Source organism: Salvelinus alpinus, chromosome 30 (genome assembly GCF_045679555.1).
Source record: "Salvelinus alpinus chromosome 30, SLU_Salpinus.1, whole genome shotgun sequence".
In the NCBI taxonomy this organism is placed as follows: domain Eukaryota; kingdom Metazoa; phylum Chordata; class Actinopteri; order Salmoniformes; family Salmonidae; genus Salvelinus; species Salvelinus alpinus.
The window spans coordinates 23,868,904-23,892,449 of NC_092115.1; the positions used below are offsets into that span (position 1 = coordinate 23,868,904).

A 23,546-nucleotide genomic window follows, 5' to 3' on the forward strand; every position below is an offset into this window, starting at 1 on the left:
GCCATTTGGGACGAACCCTGGGAAGTCATAGTCACTGCCCTGATCATACCGTTCAAAACACATTTTCTAATAGTAAGGCCTAAATTCAATCAGATCAAGCGTTAACCGGGGATAGCAGACACCCGCATAGCGGATGTTTTGGCGTGTTGGAGGTGGAACTGCATTGGAGCCAAATCGGATCATTGTCACAAAGCCACACCCACCCCACTCGTGTTAGAAGTTCAGAGCGAGAAAGCGTAGGCTATATAGAAATATTTACACTCAAATTAAAAAATCTTCAAACAAGATAATTAAGATTTATATCATCCTAATGGAGGTGTAGTTGACAGACACATTATACTGTTCCAACTTGTAAACAAGGCTATTGTGACTCCGTGCAGCCAATAGAAATGTCCACTTTAGGTATAATGCCGGGGGCCATTGTGGATTTGACAGCTCTAACCAGTTACACCCCAGACACCGCCAAAACAACCGCTATGTGGATGTTGGCCAAAGCGGACCTGATTGAAGAGAACCCCTTATAATCTTTATCGAAGAGCTTGTAACAAACTATAAATCTTTGCTCTCATAGTAGGGAATATGAGGAAGTTTCATCTCTCCTCACGCTAGAAAATGTTTGTTGCCTTGGGCAAAGTAAAGATAAAAATGTTTGCAAGGCTTATGCTGCAAAGTACATTCAGAAATGGGCTTAGGGCTTAGTAGCTCAAGAGGGAAGAGCCAACCTGGGAGATACTTGCTGTAACGTGGCTGGCACTGTCTACCTTTGAGGCAATGGGAGTTGACTGTACTTAGTTTCTGTTGCTTAACCTTTAAACATAGAAAAATAATTAAAAGCTCAACGTTGTTAATAGGGTATTGTGAATTTATGAATACCACATTTTGTTTCAATTAAATTCTACCAATGAGCTGAGTTCACATGAGTAATGAAGGACTATAAATACCTCTTCACCTTTAGTATATGAAGGCCGTTTTCTATTGTCCCGATGGGTAACCGTACCGCTGAATTTACACAACTATACTACACTACACTATTCACATACAACTTTCTATGCTGACAGACATACACACACACACAGAGACAGACAGCTCTCTTGTTGTTTGCTATAAAAATAGAATTTACATTAAAAAAAAGAAGACATAATAATCACCCAAGTTATTGTAACTAATAAGTAACATAGAGCCTTTTTAATCTAGTGGTGGACCAGCCCACACAATACTCACACATCCAGTACAACAACACAGACTTAGCTTGTCACACCCTGATCTGTTTCACCTGTCTTTGTGATTGTCTCCACCCCCTCCAGGTGTCGCCCATCTTCTCCATTATCCCTTCTGTAGTTATACCTGTGTTCTCTGTTTGTCTGTTGCCAGTTTGTTTTGTTTTGTCAAGCCTACCAGCGGTTTTCCCCTTGTTCCTGTCTCTTGATTGTTCCTGTTTTCTAGTTTTCCCGGTGTTGACCTTTTCTGCCTGCCTTGAGCCTGCCTGCCGTCCTGTACCTTTGCTCCACCTATCTGGATTACTGACCTATACCTGCCCTGACCCTGAGCCTGCTAGCCGTCCTGTACCTTTGCCGTCCTGTACCTTTGCCTCACCTATCTGGATTACTGACCCCTGCCTGCCCTTGACCTGTCTTTTGCCTGCCCTTGTTGGATTAGTAAACTGTTATTACTTCAACGTGGTCTGCATCTGGGTCTTACCTGAAACGTGATATAGCTAGTATTTATTAAACAGCCTTTACAAAGCCCTGAAAAAAGGACTGTGCTTAAAGCTGTTAACGAGATCCTCATTAACTGTAGTGACTCTAGCACTATGACATTTGATTAGCTGGATTCAACAGTGTGAGTCACAATGTAATTGAGCCAATGGAGACTACCCCTGGCCTCACGAACTGTCCATGTTCAATGCCTACACTTACAAACAGAAAGAAGGCAGTTCATTGTCATTAGCTACTGAGTTGAGCTGTACTCACAAATAATCCCTGACATCAGTTGAATGTTTTTCAATAACAATGTTTTGACAAAAAAACATTTGTTTAAAATTAGCTCAATTTGCAACAACAAAAACACCAATATAGTCTAGAAAAGTATGCATGGGTTGCACCGCAGTCACTTGGTCGCGTCACACCATTGTTATCAACGTGCTTAAGCCACTCTCAGACATACAGTACTGATGCCGAAAGTTGAGTGGTGCCCAGTCATTCTTAATGAGGGTTAATGATTTCTATGGCTAAATTAGAGTATAGTGGCTTGGAAATACGATGACATTTCTAAAGTAGGCAAATAATTACTAGTGAACAACTTTATCATCATTTTGATGCTGTCAAATATACTTTAGAGATAGGAATTTTGCCATTAACTAGCAAAGTTTGTAAAAAAAATAGCTAGCAATGCTAACGTAAGCGAGCTAAAGTTATACTTCATCTAAAGTCAATCTGACGACATCACAATGAGGACAAAAGTTTTCGACTACTAAATATTTGTCTCCTTTCGAAATGTCATCGTCTTTCCAAGCCACCATAATGCACTTTAGATTAAATGTTCATCAGTGCCAATTAAGCAGAACGTTCAGTTGGGCACCAGTGCTCAAGAGAATATTCATATCGATATTGTGATGCAACGTGCATTCCATGAATATGTTAAACACGTTGTATGTAAGTAAAACACGCTCATATTACAACATACTGTAGCATTATTTCCTGTTTGGCAAAGTCCACTTATTTCGCAGGGAGGTAGTTATGTAAGCTATACCTTCACCTGTAGGCAGTGATTTTAACTCTGTAGAGGGGAGAGGAAGGATTAGTACCATGACTACATTCTCAGGTAGTATCCCCTGGGAGTGCAAAGATTCTAGGAAACGAGACCGTATGAAGGGAGAGCACACGTTACACGAGCCACCCCCCCAGAGACATGTAATGCACCTCTACCAGCTACCTTTGTACAGGGGGGCATGTGGGACCACATTAAACACATGTCCCAAATAGCATCCTATCCCCTATATAGTGCATTACTTTTGACCAGGGTCCATAGGGCTCTGGTCAAACGTAGTGCACTGTATAGGGAACATGGTGCCATTTTAGACATACACACTACATTTTTCATTAAAAAAGGTTCTCTGCAGGCGATCCTGGTGACAAATGGAGCCTGAGCTAAAGGATCCCTAACCACACTAAATTACCCCATGTGGATTTGATGCATCTCTCTCTCAACAGGCACACAGAATGAACAATAGTAGAAGATGAACTGCCATTGTCTCATCCATTTGTCAGCAGGAGAGGGAGGAGAGGCCTTCATCTGCTATTCTATTTATAGCTCCATGTCTTTGTGGCAAGCAGTCAGATATTGAACAGCGTTGATGATGTTTTTCTCCCTAGGAAAAACCCTTTATTTTCAGTATACAACACCTCCTCCGCAAGCATCTGTGCTACTTCGCTGAGCTACTGGTCAAGTTTGACGATGAATCACTTTCATGCTAGAAATAGAGCCAGGGAAAGTTTTGCTCCATTGTTCATGTATTAAAGTGAACAAAAAAGTTTGACACATGACAGAAAGAGTAGCGAGGTTCAACTGGTGTTTGAAATAGTCTCAGAGAGTCTGCTGCTGGACCTAGGCCAACACTCTTGAGCCCCTGGTGAGATGTCGAGCACTGTTGAGTCTATGTACCTCAGGAGAGTAAGTTGTCCTCCAGTCCGAGCGCATGGTGGGCTAGTGGTCCTCAGGGATCACAGAGAGCTTTAGGGGTCAGCAGCACACAAGTAAAACCACCATCACAGTCCCTGAGCTCCAATGGTGAGCTGACAGTGCTTCAAAGACTTCTTCTCAAGGAACTAACTGTTTGTCTCTACCCCTGCGCCTTAATCCATGTTTCTCCATGTTTTTGTTGTATTTCATGTCACTCGTTTGAAATATAGTGCACATTCTTATTTTGCTGCCACTGCTGCTTGAGTAAAGGCAGGCGGGTGCTTTGTGGTCTCTGATCATGTGAGCGAACTTATGTGCCTCCGGGAACCGACATGTGAAGTCTGCACAGAATGTAAAATCACAGGGATCAAAGTATCCCCAAGCATCACAAAACTATTAATACAATGGGTCTAGATTTCCAGAGCTGTATAATACACTTTGAATTTCAACTTTTGGCAAACCTCATCTTTTACCAAAATATTTATTATAATTGAGTTCCTTGTGCGTAGTGTTTGTGTGAGCTTGACTAGATCTCTTAGTCTGTATACTAACAATTAGAAAGTGTTGATCTGTGGCACTGTATCAGCATAAGTTCACAGTAGAATTATAGCTCCAATCATATTACTGACATGTGCAACATGCAACATCTACCGTTACAGTGCATTTGGAAAGTATTCAGACCCCTTCATTTTTTCCACATTTTGTTATGTTACAGCCTTATTCTAAAATGGATTAAATAGTTTTCCCTCATCAATCACAATGCCCCATAATGACAAAGCAAAAATAGGTTTTTAGAAACGTAAATATGACATTTACATAAGTATTCAGACCCTTTACTCAGTACTTTGTTGAAGCAACTTTGGCAGTGATTACAGCCTCAAGTCTTCTTGAGTAGGACACTACAAGCTTGGCACACCTGTATTTGGGGAGTTTCTCCCATTCTTCTCTGCAGGTCCTCTCAAGCTCTGTCAGATTGGATGGGGAGTGTCGCTGCACAGCTATTTTCAGGTCTCTCCAGAGATGTTAGATCGGATTCAAGTCCAGGCTCTGGCTGGGCCACTCAAGGACAGTCAGAGACTTGTCCCGAAGCCACTGCTTCGTTGTCTTGGCTGTGTGCTTAGAGTCGTTGTCCTGTTGGAAGGTGAACCATCGCCCAAGCCTGAGATCCTGAGCTCTTTGGAGCAGATTTTCATCAAGGATCTCTCTGTATGTTGCTCCGTTCATCTTTCCCGCAATGTTGACTAGTCTCCCAGTTCCTGCCGCTGAAAAACATCCCCACAGCATGATGCTGCCACCACCATGCTTCACCGTAGGGATGGTATTGGCCAAGTGATGAGCGGTGCCTGGTTTACTCCAGACATTGCGCTCGGCATTCAGGCCAAAGAGTTCAATCTTGGTTTCATCAGACCAGAGAATCTTTTTTCTCATGGTCTGAGAGTCCTTTAAATGCCTTTTAGCAAATTCCAAGCGGTCTGTCATGTGCCTTTTACTGAGGAGTGGCTTCCATCTGGCCAATCTACCATAAAGGCCTGATTGGTGGAGTGCTGCAGAGATGGTTGTTCTTCTGGAAGGTTCTCCCATCTCTACAGAGGAACTGGAGCTCTGTCAGAATGACCATTGGGTTCTTGGTCACCTCCCTGACCAAGGGCCTTCTCTCCCTATTGCTCAGTTTGGCTGGGCAACCATTTAAGAATGATGGAGGCCACTGCGTTCTTGGGACCTTCAATGCTGAAAAAAAATGTGTACCCTTCCCCAGACCTGTGCCTCAACATAATCCTGTCTCTGAGCTCTGCAGACAATGCTTTCGACCTCATGGTTTGATTTTTGCTCTGACATGCACTGTCAACTGTGGGGCCTTATATAGACAGGTGTGTGTCTTTCCAAATCATGTCCAATCAATTGAATTAAAAAAAGGACTCCAGTCAAATTGTAGAAACATCTCAAGGATGATCAATGGAAACAGGATGCATCTGCGCTCAATTTCGAGTCTCATAGCAAAGGGTCTCATTTACAAAAAAATCTAAAACCTGTTTTTGCTTTGTCATTATGGGGCATTGTGTGTAGATTGATGATAATTATAATTTTAATCAATTTTAGAATAAGGCTGTAACGTAACAAAATGTGAAAAATGTGAAGGGGTCAGAATACTTTCCGAATGCACTGTACCAATACATAGGCTATGTTTCTTGCAAGTTCTGTGGCTGTATGCATTACATTGAATTGGCTGCTGGAGAAGCACTATTGAGCTTTGTATGAAGTTTTGCTTTGGGCTAAGAGCAGCAGTTCTGCAGGGTTTGTAGGGAGAATCTGCCATGTACTCGACATTATAATCCCCTCTTAGAGAAAACATTACTGGAGCTAAGCAGAATGCCATCATTTTGCCTTCATTTGTTCCTGAATATACAGGTTTCCACATTATGCTTGATCTTCGTTATGATATTGTTATCGTCTAATCAATGTGTGCAATACACGTCACATTCTAATCTAACTCCATCAAAATGCAGGGATAAAAAAGCAATACAAATCAGTCGACCACTAAGACATGTACAAAATGCTAAGATATTGAAGATGCATGGATGTCCTGGATGCGATTTAATCCTAAAAGCGCCAACAGCGGTGAAAAATGTCATTTCGACATTTTTGGGCTTTTTCAAAAAAAAAAAAAAATGTACGATGATTTATGTGTTAATATGGAAGAATGAAAAATAATTTCAAATTTGTTTACAAGTGGTGCTAAGCTGAAAATGTTGTCACAAAGGTAGATGTATAAGATAGTTGCTTGACAAAGCCCTTTTTTCATTCAACTTTTTCACTCCGGACACTTTATCTGGACGTGGTTCGTCAGGACCTCCACCAGCCGAAGCTAAGTAGTAACATTAACATGATGCCTTCTAATTGCAGTCGCTGTACTCATAACATACAGGAGAACAATCGCCTTACGGCGAGGATAGCTGTGCTGCAAGCCCATCTTCTGACGCAATCGTTAGGCAAGGGTAATTTCAGTGTAGGAAAGGATGAAACAGCGTCTGTGCCACCAGTAAGTACAGATAGTAGTATAAATCCCGCACACTCCCCGCAGCCGGACAACTTTCTCATGGCTTCTGGAAGGAAATGCTGTAGGAATGCTCAACCGGTGTCGCTCATTCAGCCGACAGAAACTTTCAACCGGTTCTCCCCATTAAGCAGCGAGTCGGCGTCAGAGGCCGAGCCTTCTCTGGTCTCTACTCCTCCCGTTACAGGGTCTGAGACGCCGAAGCCTCCCACCATTAGCTCTGACAAATTGAAAACCCTAGTCATTGGCGACTCTGTTACCCGCAGTATTAGACTTAAAATGAATCATCCAGCGATCATACACTGTTTATAAGGGGGCAGGGCTACCGACGTTAAGACTAATCTGAAGATGGTGCTGGCTAAAGCTAAAACTGGCGAGTGTAGAGAGTATAGGGATATTGTTATCCACGGCACCAACGATGTTAGGATGAAACAGTCAGAGGTCACCAAGCGCAACATAGCTTCAGCGTGTAAATCAGCTAGAAAGATGTGTCGGCATCGAGTAATTGTCTCTGGCCTCCTCCCAGTTAGGGGGAGTGATGAGCTCTACAGCAGAGTCTCACAACTCAATCGCTGGTTGAAAACTGTTTTCTGCCCCTCCCAAAAAATTTAATTTGTAGATAATTGGCCCTCTTTCTGGGACTCACCCACAAACAGGACCAAGCCTGGCATGTTGAGGAGTAACGGACTCCATCCTAGCTAGAGGGGTGCTCTCATCGTATCTACGAACATAGACAGGGCTCTAACTCCCCTAGCTCCACAATGAGATAGGGTGCAGGCTAGGCAGCAGGCTGTTACCCAGCCTGCCAGCTTAGTGGAGTCTGCCCTTAGCACAGTCAGTGTAGTCAGCTCAGCTATCCCTATTGAGACAGTGTCTGTGCCTTGACCTAGGTTGGGCAAAACAAAACATGGCGGTGTTCGATTTAGCAATCTCACTGGAATAAAGACCTTCTCCATTCCTACCATTATTGAAAGAGATTGTGATACCTCACATCTCAAAATAGGGCTACTTAATGTTAGATCCCTCACTTCCAAGGCAGTAATAGTCAATGAAGTAATCACTGATCATAATCTTGATATGATTGGCCTGACTGAAACATGGCCTAAGCCTGATGAATTTACTGTGTTAAATGAGGCCTCACCTCCTGGTTACACTAGAGACCATATCCCCCGCGCATCCCGCAAAGGCGGTGTTGCTAACATTTATGATAGCAAATTTCAATAATAAAAAAAAACAACGTTTTTGTCATTTGAGCTTCTAGTCATGAAATCTATGCAGCCTACTCAATCACTTTTTATAGCTACTGTTTACAGGCCTCTGGGCCATATACAGCGTTCCTCACAGTTCCCTGAATTCCTATCGGACCTTGTAGTCATGGCAGATAAAAACAATTTTTTTGGTGACTTTAATATTCACATGGAAAAGTCCACAGACCCACTCCAAAGGGCTTTCGGAGCCATCATCGACTCATTGGGTTTTGTCCAACATGTCTCCAGACCTACTCATTGCCACAGTCATACTCTGAACCTAGTTTTGTCCCGTGGAATAAACGTTGTGGATATTAATATTTTTCCTCATAATCCTGGACTATCGGACCACCATTTTATTATGTTTGCAATTGCAACAAATAATCTGCTCAGACCCCAACCAAGGATCATCAAAAGTCGTGCTATAAATTCTCGGACAACCCAAAATTCCTAGATGCCCTTCCAGACTCCCTCCGCCTAACCACGGACGTCAGAGTACAAAAATCACCTAACTGAAGAACTCAATTTAACCTTGTGCAATACCCTAGATGCAGTCGCACCCCTAAAAACAAAAAATATTTGTCATAAGAAACTAGCTCCCTGGTATACAGAAAATAACCGAGCTCTGAAGCAAGAATCCAGAAAATTGGAACGGAAATGGCGCTACACCACACTGGAAGTCTTCCGACTAGCTTGGAAGGACAGTACTGTGCAGTATCGAAGAGCCCTCACTGCTGCTCCATCATCCTATTTTTCCAACTTAATTGAGGAAAATAAGAACAATCCAAAATGTATTTTTGATACTGTCGCAAAGCTAGCTAAAAAGCAGCATTCCCCAAGACAGGATGGCTTTCACTTCAGTAGTAATAAATTCATGAACTTCTTTGAGGAAAATATCATGATCATTAGAAAGCAAATTACGGACTCCTCTTTAAATCTGCGTATTCCTCCAAAGCTCAGTTGTCCTGAGTCTGCACAACTCTGCCAGGACCTAGGATCAAGGGAGACTCAAGTTTTTAGTACTATATCTCTTGACACATTGATGAAAATAATCATGGCCTCTAAACCTTCAAGCTGCATACTGGACCCTATTCCAACTAAACTACTGAAAGAGCTGCTTCCTGTGCTTGGCCCTCCTATGTTGAACATAATAAACGGCTCTCTATCCACCGGATGTGTACCAAACTCACTAAAAGTGGCAGCAATAAAGCCTCTCTTGAACAAGCCAAACCTTGACCCAGAAAATAAAAAAAACTATCGGCCTATATCGAATCTCCCATTGCTCTCAACATTTTTTGAAAAGGCTGTTGCGCAGCAACTCACTGCCTTCCTGAAGATAAACAATGTATACGAAACGCTTCAGTCTGGTTTTAGACCCCATCATAGCACTGAGACTGCACTTATGAAGGTGGTAAATGACCTTTTAATAGCGTCAGACCGAGGCTCTGCATCTGTCCTCGTGCTCCTAGACCTTAGTGCTGCTTTTGATACCATCGATCACCACATTCTTTTGGAGAGATTGGAAACCAAAATTGGTCTACACGGACAAGTTATGGCCTGGTTTAGATCTTATCTGTCGGAAAGATATCAGTTTGTCTCTGTGGATGGTTTGTCCTCTGACAAATCAACTGTAAATTTCGGTGTTCCTCAAGGCTCCGTTTTAGGACCACTATTGTTTTCACTATATATTTTACCTCTTGGTGATGTCATTCGGAAACATAATGTTAACTTTCACTGCTATGCGGATGATACACAGCTGTACATTTCGATGAAACATGGTGAAGCCCCAAAATTGCCCTCCCTGGAAGCCTGTGTTTCAGACATAAGGAAGTGGATGGCTGCAAATGTTCTACTTTTAAACTCGGACAAAACAGAGATGCTTGTTCTAGGTCCCAAGAAACAAAGAGATCTTCTGTTGAGTCTGACAATTCATCTTGATGGTTGTACAGTCATCTCAAATAAAACTGTGAAGGACCTCTGTGTTACTCTGGACCCTGATCTCTCTTTTGACGAACATATCAAGACTGTTTCAAGGACAGCTTTTTTCCATCTACGTAACACTGCAAAAATCAGAAACTTTCTGTCCAAAAATGATGCAGAAAAATTCATTCATGCTTTTGTCACTTCTAGGTTAGACTACTGCAATGCTCTACTTTCCGGCTACCCGGATAAAGCACTAAATAAACTTCAGTTAATGCTAAACACGGCTGCTAGAATCTTGACTAGAACCCAAAAATGTGATCATATTACTCCAGTGCTAGCTTCTCTACACTGGGTTCCTGTTAAGGCGAGGGCTGATTTCAAGGTTTTACTGCTAACCTACAAAGCATTACATGGGCTTGCTCCTACCTATCTTTCCGATTTGGTCCTGCTGTACATACAAACACGTATGCTACGGTCACAAGACGCAGGCCCCCTTACTGTCCCTAGAATTTTTAAGCAAACAGCTGGAGGCAGGGCTTGCTCCTATAGAGCTCCATTTTTATGGAATGGTCTGCCTACCTATGTGAGAGACAGACTCAGTCTCAACCTTTAAGTCTTTAATGAAGACTCATCTCTTCAGTAGGTCCTATGATTGAGTGTAGTCTGGCCCAGGAGTGTGAAGGTGAACGAAAAGGCACTGGAGCAACGAACCGCCCTTGCTGTCTCTGCCTGGCCGGTTCCCCTCTCTCCACTGGAATTCTCTGCCTCTAACCCTATTGCAGGGGCTGAGTCACTGGCTTACTGGTGCCCTTCCATGCCGTCCCTAGGAGGGGTGCGTCACTTGAGTGGGTTGAGTCACTGACGTGATCTTCCTGTCCGGTTTGGCGGAAGATATCCCTCTAGTGGTGTGGGGGATGTGCTTTGGCAAAGTGGATGGGGTTATATCCTGCCTGTTTGGCCCTGTCCCGGGGTATCGTCGGCACCCTCGACAACCACTATGATTATTATTATTTGACCCTGCTGGTCATCTATGAACATTTGAACATCTTGGCCATGTTCTGTTATAATCTACACGCGGCACAGCTAGAAGAGGACTGGCCACCCCTCATAGCCTGGTTCCTCTCTAGGTTTCTTCCAAGGTTCTGGCCTTCTAAGGGAGTTTTTCCTAGCCACCATGCTTCTACACCTGCATTGCTTGCTGTTTGGGGTTTTAGGCTGGGTTTCTGTACAGCACTTTGTGACATCAGCTGATGTAAGAAGGCCTTTATAAATACATTTGATTGATTGATATAGATGTAAATCTATGGAGCCACCCCAGATTTGGCCCCTGGGGGGCCTGGCAGCCACTATAAAAAATAAAATGAAAATATAAACGTAAATACATATTTAGATTCCAATAATGGCTCTATACCAAGTTGAGTTGATAGCCCATAGCGTTCCAAAGTTAGAGCACAAAATCTATCGCCTATAATGCTCCATTGGTGGCTAGGTCGTACCAGTACTTATTTTTTCCCTTCTTTTTTTTGCTTTTTACCTACCCCCCTTTTTGATCTTGTCTCATCGCTGCAACTCCCCAATGGGCTTGGGTGAGGTGAAGATGGAGTCATGTGTCCTCCTAACCGTGCTCCTTAACACCTGCCAGCTTAACCCGGAAGCCAGCTGCACCAATTGGCTACCTGGGTCAGCCTACAGGCACCGGCCCACCACAAGGAGTCGCTAGGGTGCGATGAGCCAAGTAAAGGCCCCCCGGCCAAACTCTCCTCTAAACAGGACGACACTGGGCCATTTGTGCGCCGTCCTATGGGACTCCCGGCCATGGCACAGTCCGGGAATGAACCCAGGTCTGTAGTAACTCCTGTAGCACAGCGATGCAGTGCCTTAGACCGCTGAGCCACTCGGGAGGCCCCCGTACCGGTACTTCTAATGAGCTGAATTTCTCAGCCTCTGAGTATCACAGAAACACAACACTTTTAATGATTAACAGACAAATGTCCATCACAAGTTGTTATGGGTGACATGTATAAAATTAACTGTTCAAAACATGAAAAACATTAAAAAAATAACATTTTAAACATGAAATTTGACTATAAATGTGTGAAAATCTTAAAGTATATGCTTATTTTGGGGAATGAAAACCAATAACTTGTGTTACAAAGAGTTAATATATTGAAATGTGTCACTACTTGACAGACTCAATCATTACCAATTGAGGTCAAAAATGACCTACGTTGCTGCTTTTAAGATAAAAATATGTTGGCGCCTTTAGAGTTAATCTGATGTTTTGTTCGTCCGACAGGATGAATTAACTGCCAAATGTAATCCTATGAATAAATAAAAGAAAATAACAAAAAAAGGTTGGGAGAAGTTGCCAGCTATTGAACCAAAGAAATCAATTTCTGGATAAGTCTTTTTCATGTTTGTACAAATCTGTCGCATTCAAATTGTGTATGTGCCACATCTAAGCACTCGCAGTCCATGCTTTTTTGAGGTAATAAATGCAGAAATGGGCAAGAAATCAGTGGAATTTCAACTGGCAGGCATTGATGGTGAAGCAGTGCCAAGACTATTTGTTGTTGGTACCATGTATCAAACAACTCACTGTTACTTGAAGGCATGTTTTAATTAACATAATGGAACCATTGTGACAATTAGGCGATTTGCACTGTATAACGAAAGAAAAGTAAATCTAACACTGAGAGAATACTTGACATTTATGGGCAGATTTTACACTTCTGCACATTGTTTATTATGGTAGTTAGAGGTATTGACAGATTATTTTTGACAGATTAAAAAAATCTACACTAAGGTAAACAAACCTGTTAAGATTCATGTAATGTGTGTACATTGCAGATTTACATACAGTAAAGTGTAGCTCATTTGACTATACAACTATACAACTAATATTAGGGGTAGCCTGGGTGCCAGCGTGAGAAATTGGTTTTGCTTTGTCAGTCATAGAAATCTGTGTAGAAATTGCGTCACTAATGAGAGGCATCATATATGAAACATTAGTCCTTCAATTATTATTATTATTATTATTATTATATTTTTTAATCAACATCGACATAGCTTTGTTTGCTACCTTTGTTTACTTCGGAGGTTCATTCAACTTGACGAATGCATTCATTACAACCTGATGTCCTGTGACATTGGCTTTCTGAGCCATTTCAATGATTGTGCTCAACAAAACAGCAGGAACTAATTTGGAAAATGACTACTGTCCGCAGTGGTACATAAGTATTAGGCTACAGTCTTGCAATTCCTACTTGAATTAGTGTTGTGTGTTCATAAGTATAACTCAATGTTAAAAAGGTCCATACAGTATGTACTGTAGTGTAAACATTATGTCACAGCAATCAATGCATTTTTAAACGTAAACAATCAAGTCTTTGTTGTATTGCCAGAGCCTTAAACCACCCTTTTCCCCCCAATTTTCGCCTACAATTACATACACAAATCTAACTGCCTATAACTCAGGCCCAGAAGCAAGGATATGCATATTATTGGTACCATTTGAAAGGAAACACTTTGAAGTTTGCGGATATGTGAAAGGAATGTAGAGGAATATAACACAATAGATTTGGTAAAAGATAATACAAAGAAAAAAACAACCTTTCTTTTGTATTATTCCAGCCCAGCTGCAATTTAGATTTTGGCCACTAGATGGCAGCAGTGTATGTGCAAAGTTTTAGACTGATCGAATGAACCATTGCATTTCTCAATATGCATTGCATTTCTCATTGCATTCCCAAATATGCCTAATTTGTTTATTAATAACTTACCATGTTCAAAACTGTGCACTCTCCTCAAACAACAGCATGGTATTATTTCACTGTAATAGCTACTGTAAATTGGACAGTGCAGTTAGATTAACAAGAATTTAAGCTTTCTGCCAATATCATATATGTCTATGTCCTGGGAAATGTTCCCACCTCATGCTAATTGCATTAGCCTACGTTAGCTCAACCGTCCCATGGAAGAGACACCAATCCCGAAGAAGTTGCAATAACAGTTTATACTAAAGGCCCTATTATTACCAGATTCCCAAGCCATCTAGTTTTCTGACAATGAAAAATACATGACTGGAGTAAATATAATTCTAGTCAGGCTTTGCCTTGGCTGGCCTAGTCCTCTGGAGTTAGCCATTTCATCTGCTCAAAGGAGATATGGGTCTTTCTATAAATAATGGGGCCAATGTGTAACATTGGGATACATTTTTTAAATTGGATTCAAACAAAAATAAAAAGGATTTTCATTCAGTTCCACATGTGCACTTAGAGGAATAAAAGTGAATATATGCAAATTTCCCATAACTCCACCTATAGGCTTAGGACTATACATCCTTTCAGCAGGATTCATACAGACATTGGCAAGTCAAATTCAAGAACTTTCAGGGACTTTTTCAAGCACTTCATTATAATTTTCAAGTACCTCAAAAAGCATGTAAGTGTCCAAAAATTTGACAACCACTTTAAGAAAAATGCTTTTTTTAGACCTTACCAATGCATTGATATTGAAATTATTATTACATTAAATATATTTGAGAATAATGTTGACATTGCCTGACTAAATAGATTGCTAAATAGACATGCACAGCGATATTTCTGGAGCCTATGTAGCCGATATTGGCACACATAATAAAGCCATGATTAGCGGTAGCATTAATCTCACCTTTGAATCTCATCATCGCTGTTTTTATAATGAGAAAGTGACCAAAAACCAGGTTCCATTTTTTAGGAAAGGATTTCTGTGGAAAGTCAAGTTGAAGCAAACATTAAGATGTTGTCGTCCTCATAATAACCACACATGGTTTTACCGCAAACGAGTAGCACAACACTCATCAACTGAAGTAGCAGTAGAACTGCATAAGTGTTGCTCTCCACAAAAAAACTATTTTTTTTCACTCGATCTGTCCAACTTATCACCTTATCACCTCTAAAATGTAAATAAAACACTATAAAGAGTTGATATAATGTGTCATTACATACCTATTTGAAGGTTTGTGTCGAATTTGAATCGGGTTTCTTGGGCGGTGCTAAAGTGATCTTAGAAGTAAACAGCGGCTTTGAGAATGATGATCGCATGCAATGATGACGCAAAAAATGACTAGGTATCCCCCCATTACCCCCGTCACTGTCCATTTCTTGTTTTTAAATGATGAGAGAAGTGCTACATCTGGTGGAGAGAGATTGTAAGACAGAAATAGTTGCTTTATGCGTGCTGTACGTTACGACATGACACGTCAAGATGTAACGGAGAGTCAATTTTTTCAACTTTTATCCAATACTATAGAACCATTACCATGCCGATCGACGCTTGAATAGAAACCTAGATCACACCCCCGATTTTGAAGTCAACACAGTCGCTACAGTCCCATTAGTTGTCTATGTAGCCTCGTTTGAATGTTGCGGTTGCGCACATTTGTACGGAATGGGGTGAGTTTACGTTACTTCCAGACACAAATGAGAGAACAGCTCACTGACCATTTTACTCACCCTAGCAGAGCTGGTTAGGCTGTTTTTATGTTATCCAGAGCGTTGGTGACTGCAACTGTAATGCTTTCAACAATTGAATTACACTTTTTAACTAGCAAAGAAAATGGCTGTGAGATATTAATAATATTACTACAGAGATAGCTAGCGAGCCAGCCAGCTAATGTTAGCTAGCTAGCTAACAGTAGGGCTGGGCGGTATACCGTATTTTACTATATACCGATATTGATACACGGACTGGTTTGGGTTTTTACTTTACCTTCTATAACGTTATTTTAATGTTTGGTTTGTTAAATGTGATATGCCGCGTGTAATGTCCATTTTTATAATTTACTCTGCTACTTGAGTCATCCCTCTCCGCTCTCTCTCTCTTTCCACACAGACCTAGTCCCACCCCCTGTCACTCATTCAGTCTGCATGGTCAATGCACCACATGCAACAATGTTGATGACAATGTTTGATCTTAATATAAATCCACAAGCGTTCTATAATTACAATATTAGTTTGTGATTCTTACATCTGCAAACAGCTAGTATGTATTTCCATAGCAAGTTAAGCTAAATCGTGTTAGCCACTAATGCTAATCGCTAGTCAGCTGGCTGGCTAGCTAACTAGCTAATAAAAGTATTGAGTCAGAGCAAACGTAGCTAGCTAATATAGCCTGATAGCAGTGCTGGTGGAGGCCTAAATCAGCATGTTGTTTGTGCAACAGTATCTTCTAAATCAAAGAGGAATAGGCGAAGCATGTTGGCTATATGAAGAAAGATTTAATGTAGCCAAAGATTATAGGGTCACCTAGGAAACACTTAACATCACTTTGGTTCCTACCCTGTCATAATAACTCGTCCATGGCATTTTCATTCGTTGTCATGTCAAACAACACTGTATTCAAAGTGCCCACTATTATTTATATTCTAACTATATAATTATAATAAACATTCTATTTCCACGATTCCAAAAGTGACCTAAATCACAATTCCAACATTTGGTTAAAAATAAGGACTAGTATTTTTGCCCATATCATGGCAGTGTGGAAATTATCTCAAATGAGTGCAGGAAATGCAGAAATTGATGGAAATGCAGGAAATTATTTTAGGTTGAAGTTGAATTGAACAGTATAAAACAATCCCAATGAAGAAAGACCCATTGAAATAATTTAGAATATATGTGTTGCCACCCTAGGGTCACACACTACTCATAAAGCAAATTTAGAACTTTTATTAATCAAAAACATAAAATACAGTCAAATACCATCATACCGTCAAAAATGTGAAAAATACCATGATATGATATTTTGGCCATATCGCCCAGCCCTATCTAACAGTTCTCTTTAACTTGAAATGAAAACGACTTTCTGACAAAATTAGAAAAGTTTAATATCTGAAAATGTAGCTAGCTAGACTATCTTACATGGATGGACGCTTCTCCCTCTGAAGGAGATGCCATGGTTGCCCTTAGTTTGAATACTTAACCCGGAGACAGGTGTTTTCACCATCTCCTTATCTATCATACTCTAATTCCACTGATTTCAAAACTCGGTCCTTCAGAAAATGGAGAGCAATACTTATACAGTTCTACAATGCAGGACTAGACAGGATTACCTACTGTACACATACTGACCAGCTCAAATAGACAGAAGCGAGCTACATGGCAGACCAATCCGAACTCATCTTTGGGCATGTCAAACCCACTCATTATCATTACCAATCATGGCTAGCAGGAAGGTTGTTGTCTTTTTCTGTGGCTAAACCAACTAGGGTCATAATTGAACAATTTTATTCGTATTTACAGATGGCATTACGTTTGTTATTAAGGCACATGAAAGTTCAAATGTTCCAGAAGGCATTTCTGTCAAGAAACGTTCAAATGGCTCTCCTGTGAAGTAGTGACATGCGACATACGTGTCACATATATGATATAACGACAACTTACACAGCCATAAATACAAGGACAGAAAAGTCATGTTTTATGTCACATGATTTTGGACAAATCCATCAAGACACCAACCATGATAAAGGGTTAAACATAGGTTTTAAACCAACTCATGAATTTTATTGAATGTAGCCATTATCGTCCCTTATATCTTAATGTAATGACATTAAACATTTTTGCAGATTATTGTCAATGACATCTGTAACAAGTTGTCCAGTGTAGGAAATCCTCACTGTTATGCTAGTTTATAGAAAGACCCACATGCATTTTGATGAGTGAAGGCCTACAGTTAAAGATATTTGGGGGTGCTTTGGAGACGGAGACAGGATTTATCTCTCTGTTTGGATCATTCCTTGGCTGGGCGAAATACTTGATGTGCCAGCACTTCCCACCAATTTCAAGTTTTTCCTCGTCACATTATTTATCAACTAATCTCACTAGAACTGCTGCAGCTCAACCTCGCATCCAGACTCTAACCAGCCGCACTGAGCCTTGGATGCTTTGCTCTCTGTGGCAAGTGGAGAGCCATGAAAAGACAAACACTTTGCCCCATTAAAAATGCTTAGTGCTTAGATCACTTCCTCCCTCTGTATTGTACATCATACATTTTCAGCTTGGGTTAAGGTGTTTGAGTGTGTGTGTGTGTGCATGTGCCTTTTATGATATTTTTTGCGCATTACTTATTTTGACACTCAACCATCTAAAAGAATGAAAGGGGCAATGTGCTCATTTTCATGACAAATTGCTTAAGTTAGGCTTCAGACAAAAACAATGTCAGCAGAACAAGAATGTGCTGCAATTATGAGGAACTTATTCCTCCTTTCAGTAGCCTGTCAACAACGCAGCATCTTATAACAATTTAATGCGAGAGGTGCTCTGATATTGCTAAGTCAGGTATTGTCAAAATGATGTTCAGGGAATTAAGGGAGCATGCCTGTGCTTTCAAAACATCACTCAGTATGCACTTTCTATATCACACAGAATCCAACAGATGGAGAGAAGCCCTCTCGCAGATAGACATTAGAGAAAACATTGCAATGGGGAACACTACCTGCCTCCAATGTCAAACTACACTTTTTTTTCTTCTTCTGTTTTTCTTTTTTACATTTAAGTCCCATTGAGACCAATGTCTCTTTTTCATGGGAGCCCTGCATATTCACAATTTACAAATACAACTATACAAGATTACAAACACACTCAAGAGAAACGATCACATTTTTCAGTAAAGTTGTCCCCAATCAATAACTTGAACTGCCTGAGAGGCACCAGTACATCTAGTTGTACATATTCACGGCATTAGCTAGCTGTTTGATATTGAGCAAAATGGTTGTAGCCATTTTGGGAAAACTGGTTAGTTTTTTTTTATTGATCTTGCGCATTTTATAGCACACCTGTGTCCTGCTCCTCCCAATAGCTTTCAAATACAGCTTGACGGAAATGAATAACAAATAACAAACAAATAGCCCACCTGATTCCATGAATTCAGTGTTGAAGTTGGTCCAGGATTCCTTGCTTTTGTGCAGATTTTCCTCCATGACTTTGATATCAGCCAAGGGGCAGTTACAATCAGGGAACTTGGCAGAGCAGCGGCACCAGCAGTCATTGTTACGACACAAAAGCTCCCCCTCAGAGTTGCATGCCACGTAGCTGAGAGCAGCCTCCACAAAACGGTTCCGGAGGAATTCTGGAAGGACATCCTGTAAACCTGAGTACAGAGGAGAATATTATAGAATCTTGTCATTTATGCAATATTATATTTTAGTGGCATCAAGATATATATGTCACGTTTATCCCTCAAAGAGCCTCCATAGCGAGAGCGTAAGTCTAAAAATTAGATGGGAATGACTGTAATTGGGTTAGTTTAGCCACAGTAAGACAAGGGAACCTGGTTGCTAGTAATTGGGCCTTGGAGATTATGGCAGAGACTGCAAAACAAAATCCAGAGTGTATGTGATCAAGGTTATGGAACTATGCACTTACGATACTACACTACTTAGGAAATAGGGTGCTATTTGAGACGCAACCAACCTTTTGATGGAACAGTTCTATAAAACAATGCCACCCATCAGAACATGCCCCCCCCTATGGATCTACACCTGCACAAATCTCCTACAATTGTTATAGATGCACCTAAAATAGGTGATATGTAATGTGGATAAGGACACCATAAAATCACAAGCAATTTGAAAACCCATTATATTTTTGTAGTGTTTAAAATATACATGATCAATACATATTCATATTATTGCAGAGAGTTCAATAATATGCATTCAATTGTGTGCTTTTTCTCCCTCAAAGTATTTGTTTAGTCAGAAGCTGTAGGTGTTTGGAATCTAATGATCATGTTATCCTTTGACAAAGGCTCCCTGTCAGTTGCACCACTTTGGACATTTTTCAAGAGCGGGAGTCAATCCGTATGCCTTATTATGAATATTTATGTGTGTTCCTTGGTATTTACTTTCTGGATTGTGGAGAGCAGACACAATTAGTCACAGTCTTCCTTCCCTGCCTTGGCGGCTGTCAGGTTCTGTGAGCCAATAGGAGAGCTAGCTGGCAGAGATGGCTTTAATTTGGGAGACAGCTAAATAACAGACTGCTCCCCAGACCCTCCATCTCTGCCTCTTTTTGGAGACAGTGCAAGTAGTACTTTTCTTTGGAATTGCAAGCTTCAGTTGTCAAGAACAACACTTTCCCATATATTATTTATCTTCCTGTGCTAATGTCTGATCTCTTGTGGGGACTTCAGAGACTTTTTTGCAAAATAAACTTCTACACATTAGAAGAATATAATGAAACATGTGCACGCACACACACACACACCAAGCACACACACCACACACACACACACACACACACACACACACACACACACACACACACACACACACACACACACACACACACACACACACACACACACACACACACACACACACACACACACACACACACACACCAAGACACACACACTCTCTCTCTCTATTTAAAAAAAGAGCTCATATAATGTTACAGATTTCCAACCACCTCTCAGTAGTTACCGGGTCTCTGTCAGCAGGGAGCTTCCTTCAGGAGACGGCAGTATTAAGTGGGTTGACAATTTAAATGTCAAACCTGAAGAAGGCGCTAGAAATTGGCAAAAGCTGTGTTTATAATTGGTGATGGCTGAAAGAAAATAATGCTCAGGGCTCATTCCTCTCCTCACACTGTACTTTGTGTTGGTTTCACCTTTGACTTGTGGTGACATTCCTGTCGTGGGTGTTCGAAGCAAATTAGTGTTCGCTGAAATGCTTGTCTGCAGACAACCCTACAGCCTGCTTTTAAAGAATTGGAAAATATAACATTTATTAGACTGGCATTAACCTCTGCCATTTAATATTATTATAGACCGCATGGACTTTGAGTTGCAAATAATAATAGATGTACTGAAATGGGATTAACTGTTCTTGTTTGTTTTCTAGTAACCCTACTACAATGTTTATCTACTTGAACTTCACACGTAGGCCTATTTGAATAGGGTTATTATCCTTAAGGATTTTACTAGTGCTGTAAGACACCTTTCGGATTGTAGACCACCCCATTTAGATTCATTGTATTATATTCAAATCAAATCAAATGTTATATGTCACATGCGCCGAGTACAACAGGTGAAATTTTTACTTACAAGTCCTTAACCAACAATGCAGTTTTAAGAAAATACCTAAAAAAAAGTAAGAGATAAGAATAACAAATATTTAAAGAGCAGCAATAAATAACAACAGCAGAGCTATATACAGGGGGTACCGGTACAGAGTCAATGTGCGGGTGCGTCAGTGTCGAGGTAATTGAGGTAATATGTACATGTAGGTAGAGTTATTAAAGTGTCTATGCATCGATAATAAGAGAGTAGCAACAGCGTGGGGGGGGGGGGGGGGGAAGCAAATAGTCTGGGTAGCCATTTGATTAGATGTTCAGGAGTCTTATGGCATGGGGGTAGAAGCTGCTTAGAAGCCTCTTGGACCTAGACTTGGCGCTCCGGTAACGCTTGCCGTGCGGTAGCAGAGAGAGCAGTCTATGACTAGGGTGGCTGGAGTCTCTGGAGTCTCTGACACCGCCTGGTATAGAGGTCCTGGATGGCAGGAAGCTTGGCCCCGGTGATGTACTGGGCCGTACGCACTACCCTCTGTAGTGCATTGCAGTCGGAGGCAGAGCAGTTGCCATACCAGGCAGTGATGCAACCGTCAGGATGCTCTCAATGGTGCAGCTGTAAAATCTTTTGAGGATCTGAGGACCCATGCCAAATCTTTTCAGTCTCCTGAGAGGGAATAGATTTTGTCGTGCCCTCTTCACGACTGTCTTGGTGTGCTTGGACCATGTTAGTTTGTTGGTGATGTGGACGCCAAGGAACTTGAAGCTCTCAACCTGTTCCACTACAGCCCCGTCGATGAGAATGGGGGCGTGCTTTTCCTGTAATCCACAATCATCTCCTTTCTCTTGATCACATTGAGAGGTTGTTGTCCTGGCACCACACGGTCAGGTCTCTAGCCTCCTCCCTATAGGCTGTCTCATTGTTGTCTGTGATCAGGCCTACCACTGTTGTGTCATCAGCAAACTTAATGATGATGTTGGAGTCTTGCCTGGCCGTGCAGTCATGAGTGAACAGGGAGTACAGGAGGGGACTGAGCACGCACCCCTGAGGGGCACCCGTGTTGAGGATCAGCGTGGCGGATGTGTTGTTACCTACCCTTCCCACCTGGGGGGCGGCCCGTCAGGAAGTCCAGGATCCAGTTGCAGAGGGAGGTGTTTAGTCCCAGGGTCCTTAGCTTAGTGATGGGCATTGAGGGCACTATGGTGTTGAACGCTGAGCTGTAGTCAATGAATAGCATTCTCACATTGGTGTTCCTTTAGTCCAGGTGTGAAAGGGCAGTCTGGAGTGCAATAGAGATTGCATCGTCTGTGGTTATATTGACCAATATCCAGTGGTTTTATGGTATTTTTAATTAGCTGAAAATAACTGGATTGTAAAAAAAAGTATTCATAATAGTTTCTCTTCATTATATTTTCTATCAATAGAACATTAAGCCACAGATAACTTTATTGTGTGATATTCTACTACTCTCAGTCTCCACCTAACCCAAGCTTTACCCAGGTTTCCATTTTGGCCTATCAGATGTTCGTAATGGCTGCTCAGTGAAACGACCTTTCCTGATTTGTCATAGACGCTTTCTAAAAAACTTTAATGAGCAAGCCTTCCTTCATGAACTGGCCTCTGTAAAATGGTATAGAATCAGCTTGATCCCCTCTGTCGAAAATTCTTGGACCTTCTTTTTTTGATATTTTCAGTGGTATTGTTAACAAACACACCCCCATAAAGAAAATTAGAATTAAAAACAGGTTCAGCCCCTGGTTCGACCGTGATCTTGCAGAGTTACTCCACCTCAAGAATTGCATTTGGCTGACTGGCTCTCATTCAGGCAAATGAGAAATAAGTGCACTCAGGCTATCCGGAAGGCCAAAGTTAGTTACTTTAAGGAGCATTCTCTCTCTGTGGGTCTAACCCCAAGAAGTTCTGGAAAACGGTTAAAGACCTGGAGAATAAACCCTCCTCCTCACAGCTGCCCATGTCCCTTAAAGTTGATGATGTGGTTGTTACTGACAAGAAGCACATGGCTGAGCTCTTTAATCACCACTTCCTTAAGTCAGGATTCCTATTTGACTCAGCCATGCCTCCTTGCCCGTCCAACATTTCTTCATCTCCCACCGCTTTTAATGCGACTATCCCCGATGCTTCTCCCTCATTTCCCCCTGCCCCGCTACAAATCCGCCATCGTTGCAACACCTATTACCAGTCTGTTCAACTTCTCTTTCGTATCGTCCGAGATCCCTAAAGATTGGAAAGCTACCGCGGTCTTCCCCCTCTTCATTGTTGCAACCCCTATTACCAGTCTGTTCAAATTCTCTTTCGTATCGTCCGAGATCCCTAAAGATTGGAAAGCTACCACGGTCATCCCCCTCTTCAATGGGGGTGACACTCTAGACCCAAACTGTTCTAGACCTATATCCATCCTGCCCTGCCTCTCTAAAGTCTTCGAAAGCCAAGTTAATAAACAGATCACTATGACCATTTCCAATCCCACCGTACCTTCTCTGCTGTGCAATCCGGTTTCCGAGCTGGTCACGGGTGCAACTCAGCCACGCTCAAGGTACTAAATGATATCATAACCGCCATCGATAAAAGACAGTACT

The 23,546-nt window shown here is 41.5% G+C and overlaps 1 protein-coding gene across 1 annotated transcript in view; it reads right to left on the bottom strand.

The window, feature by feature from the left end:
• The window catches only part of brinp2 (bone morphogenetic protein/retinoic acid inducible neural-specific 2), a 129,026-nt gene that overhangs the window by 21,539 nt on the left and 83,941 nt on the right, over nucleotides 1-23,546 (bottom strand). The window contains exon 6 of the mRNA XM_071376931.1: nucleotides 18,793-19,029. Within this exon, the coding sequence (XP_071233032.1) occupies nucleotides 18,793-19,029 (237 nt within the window). The remainder of the gene's footprint in view (nucleotides 1-18,792; nucleotides 19,030-23,546) is intronic.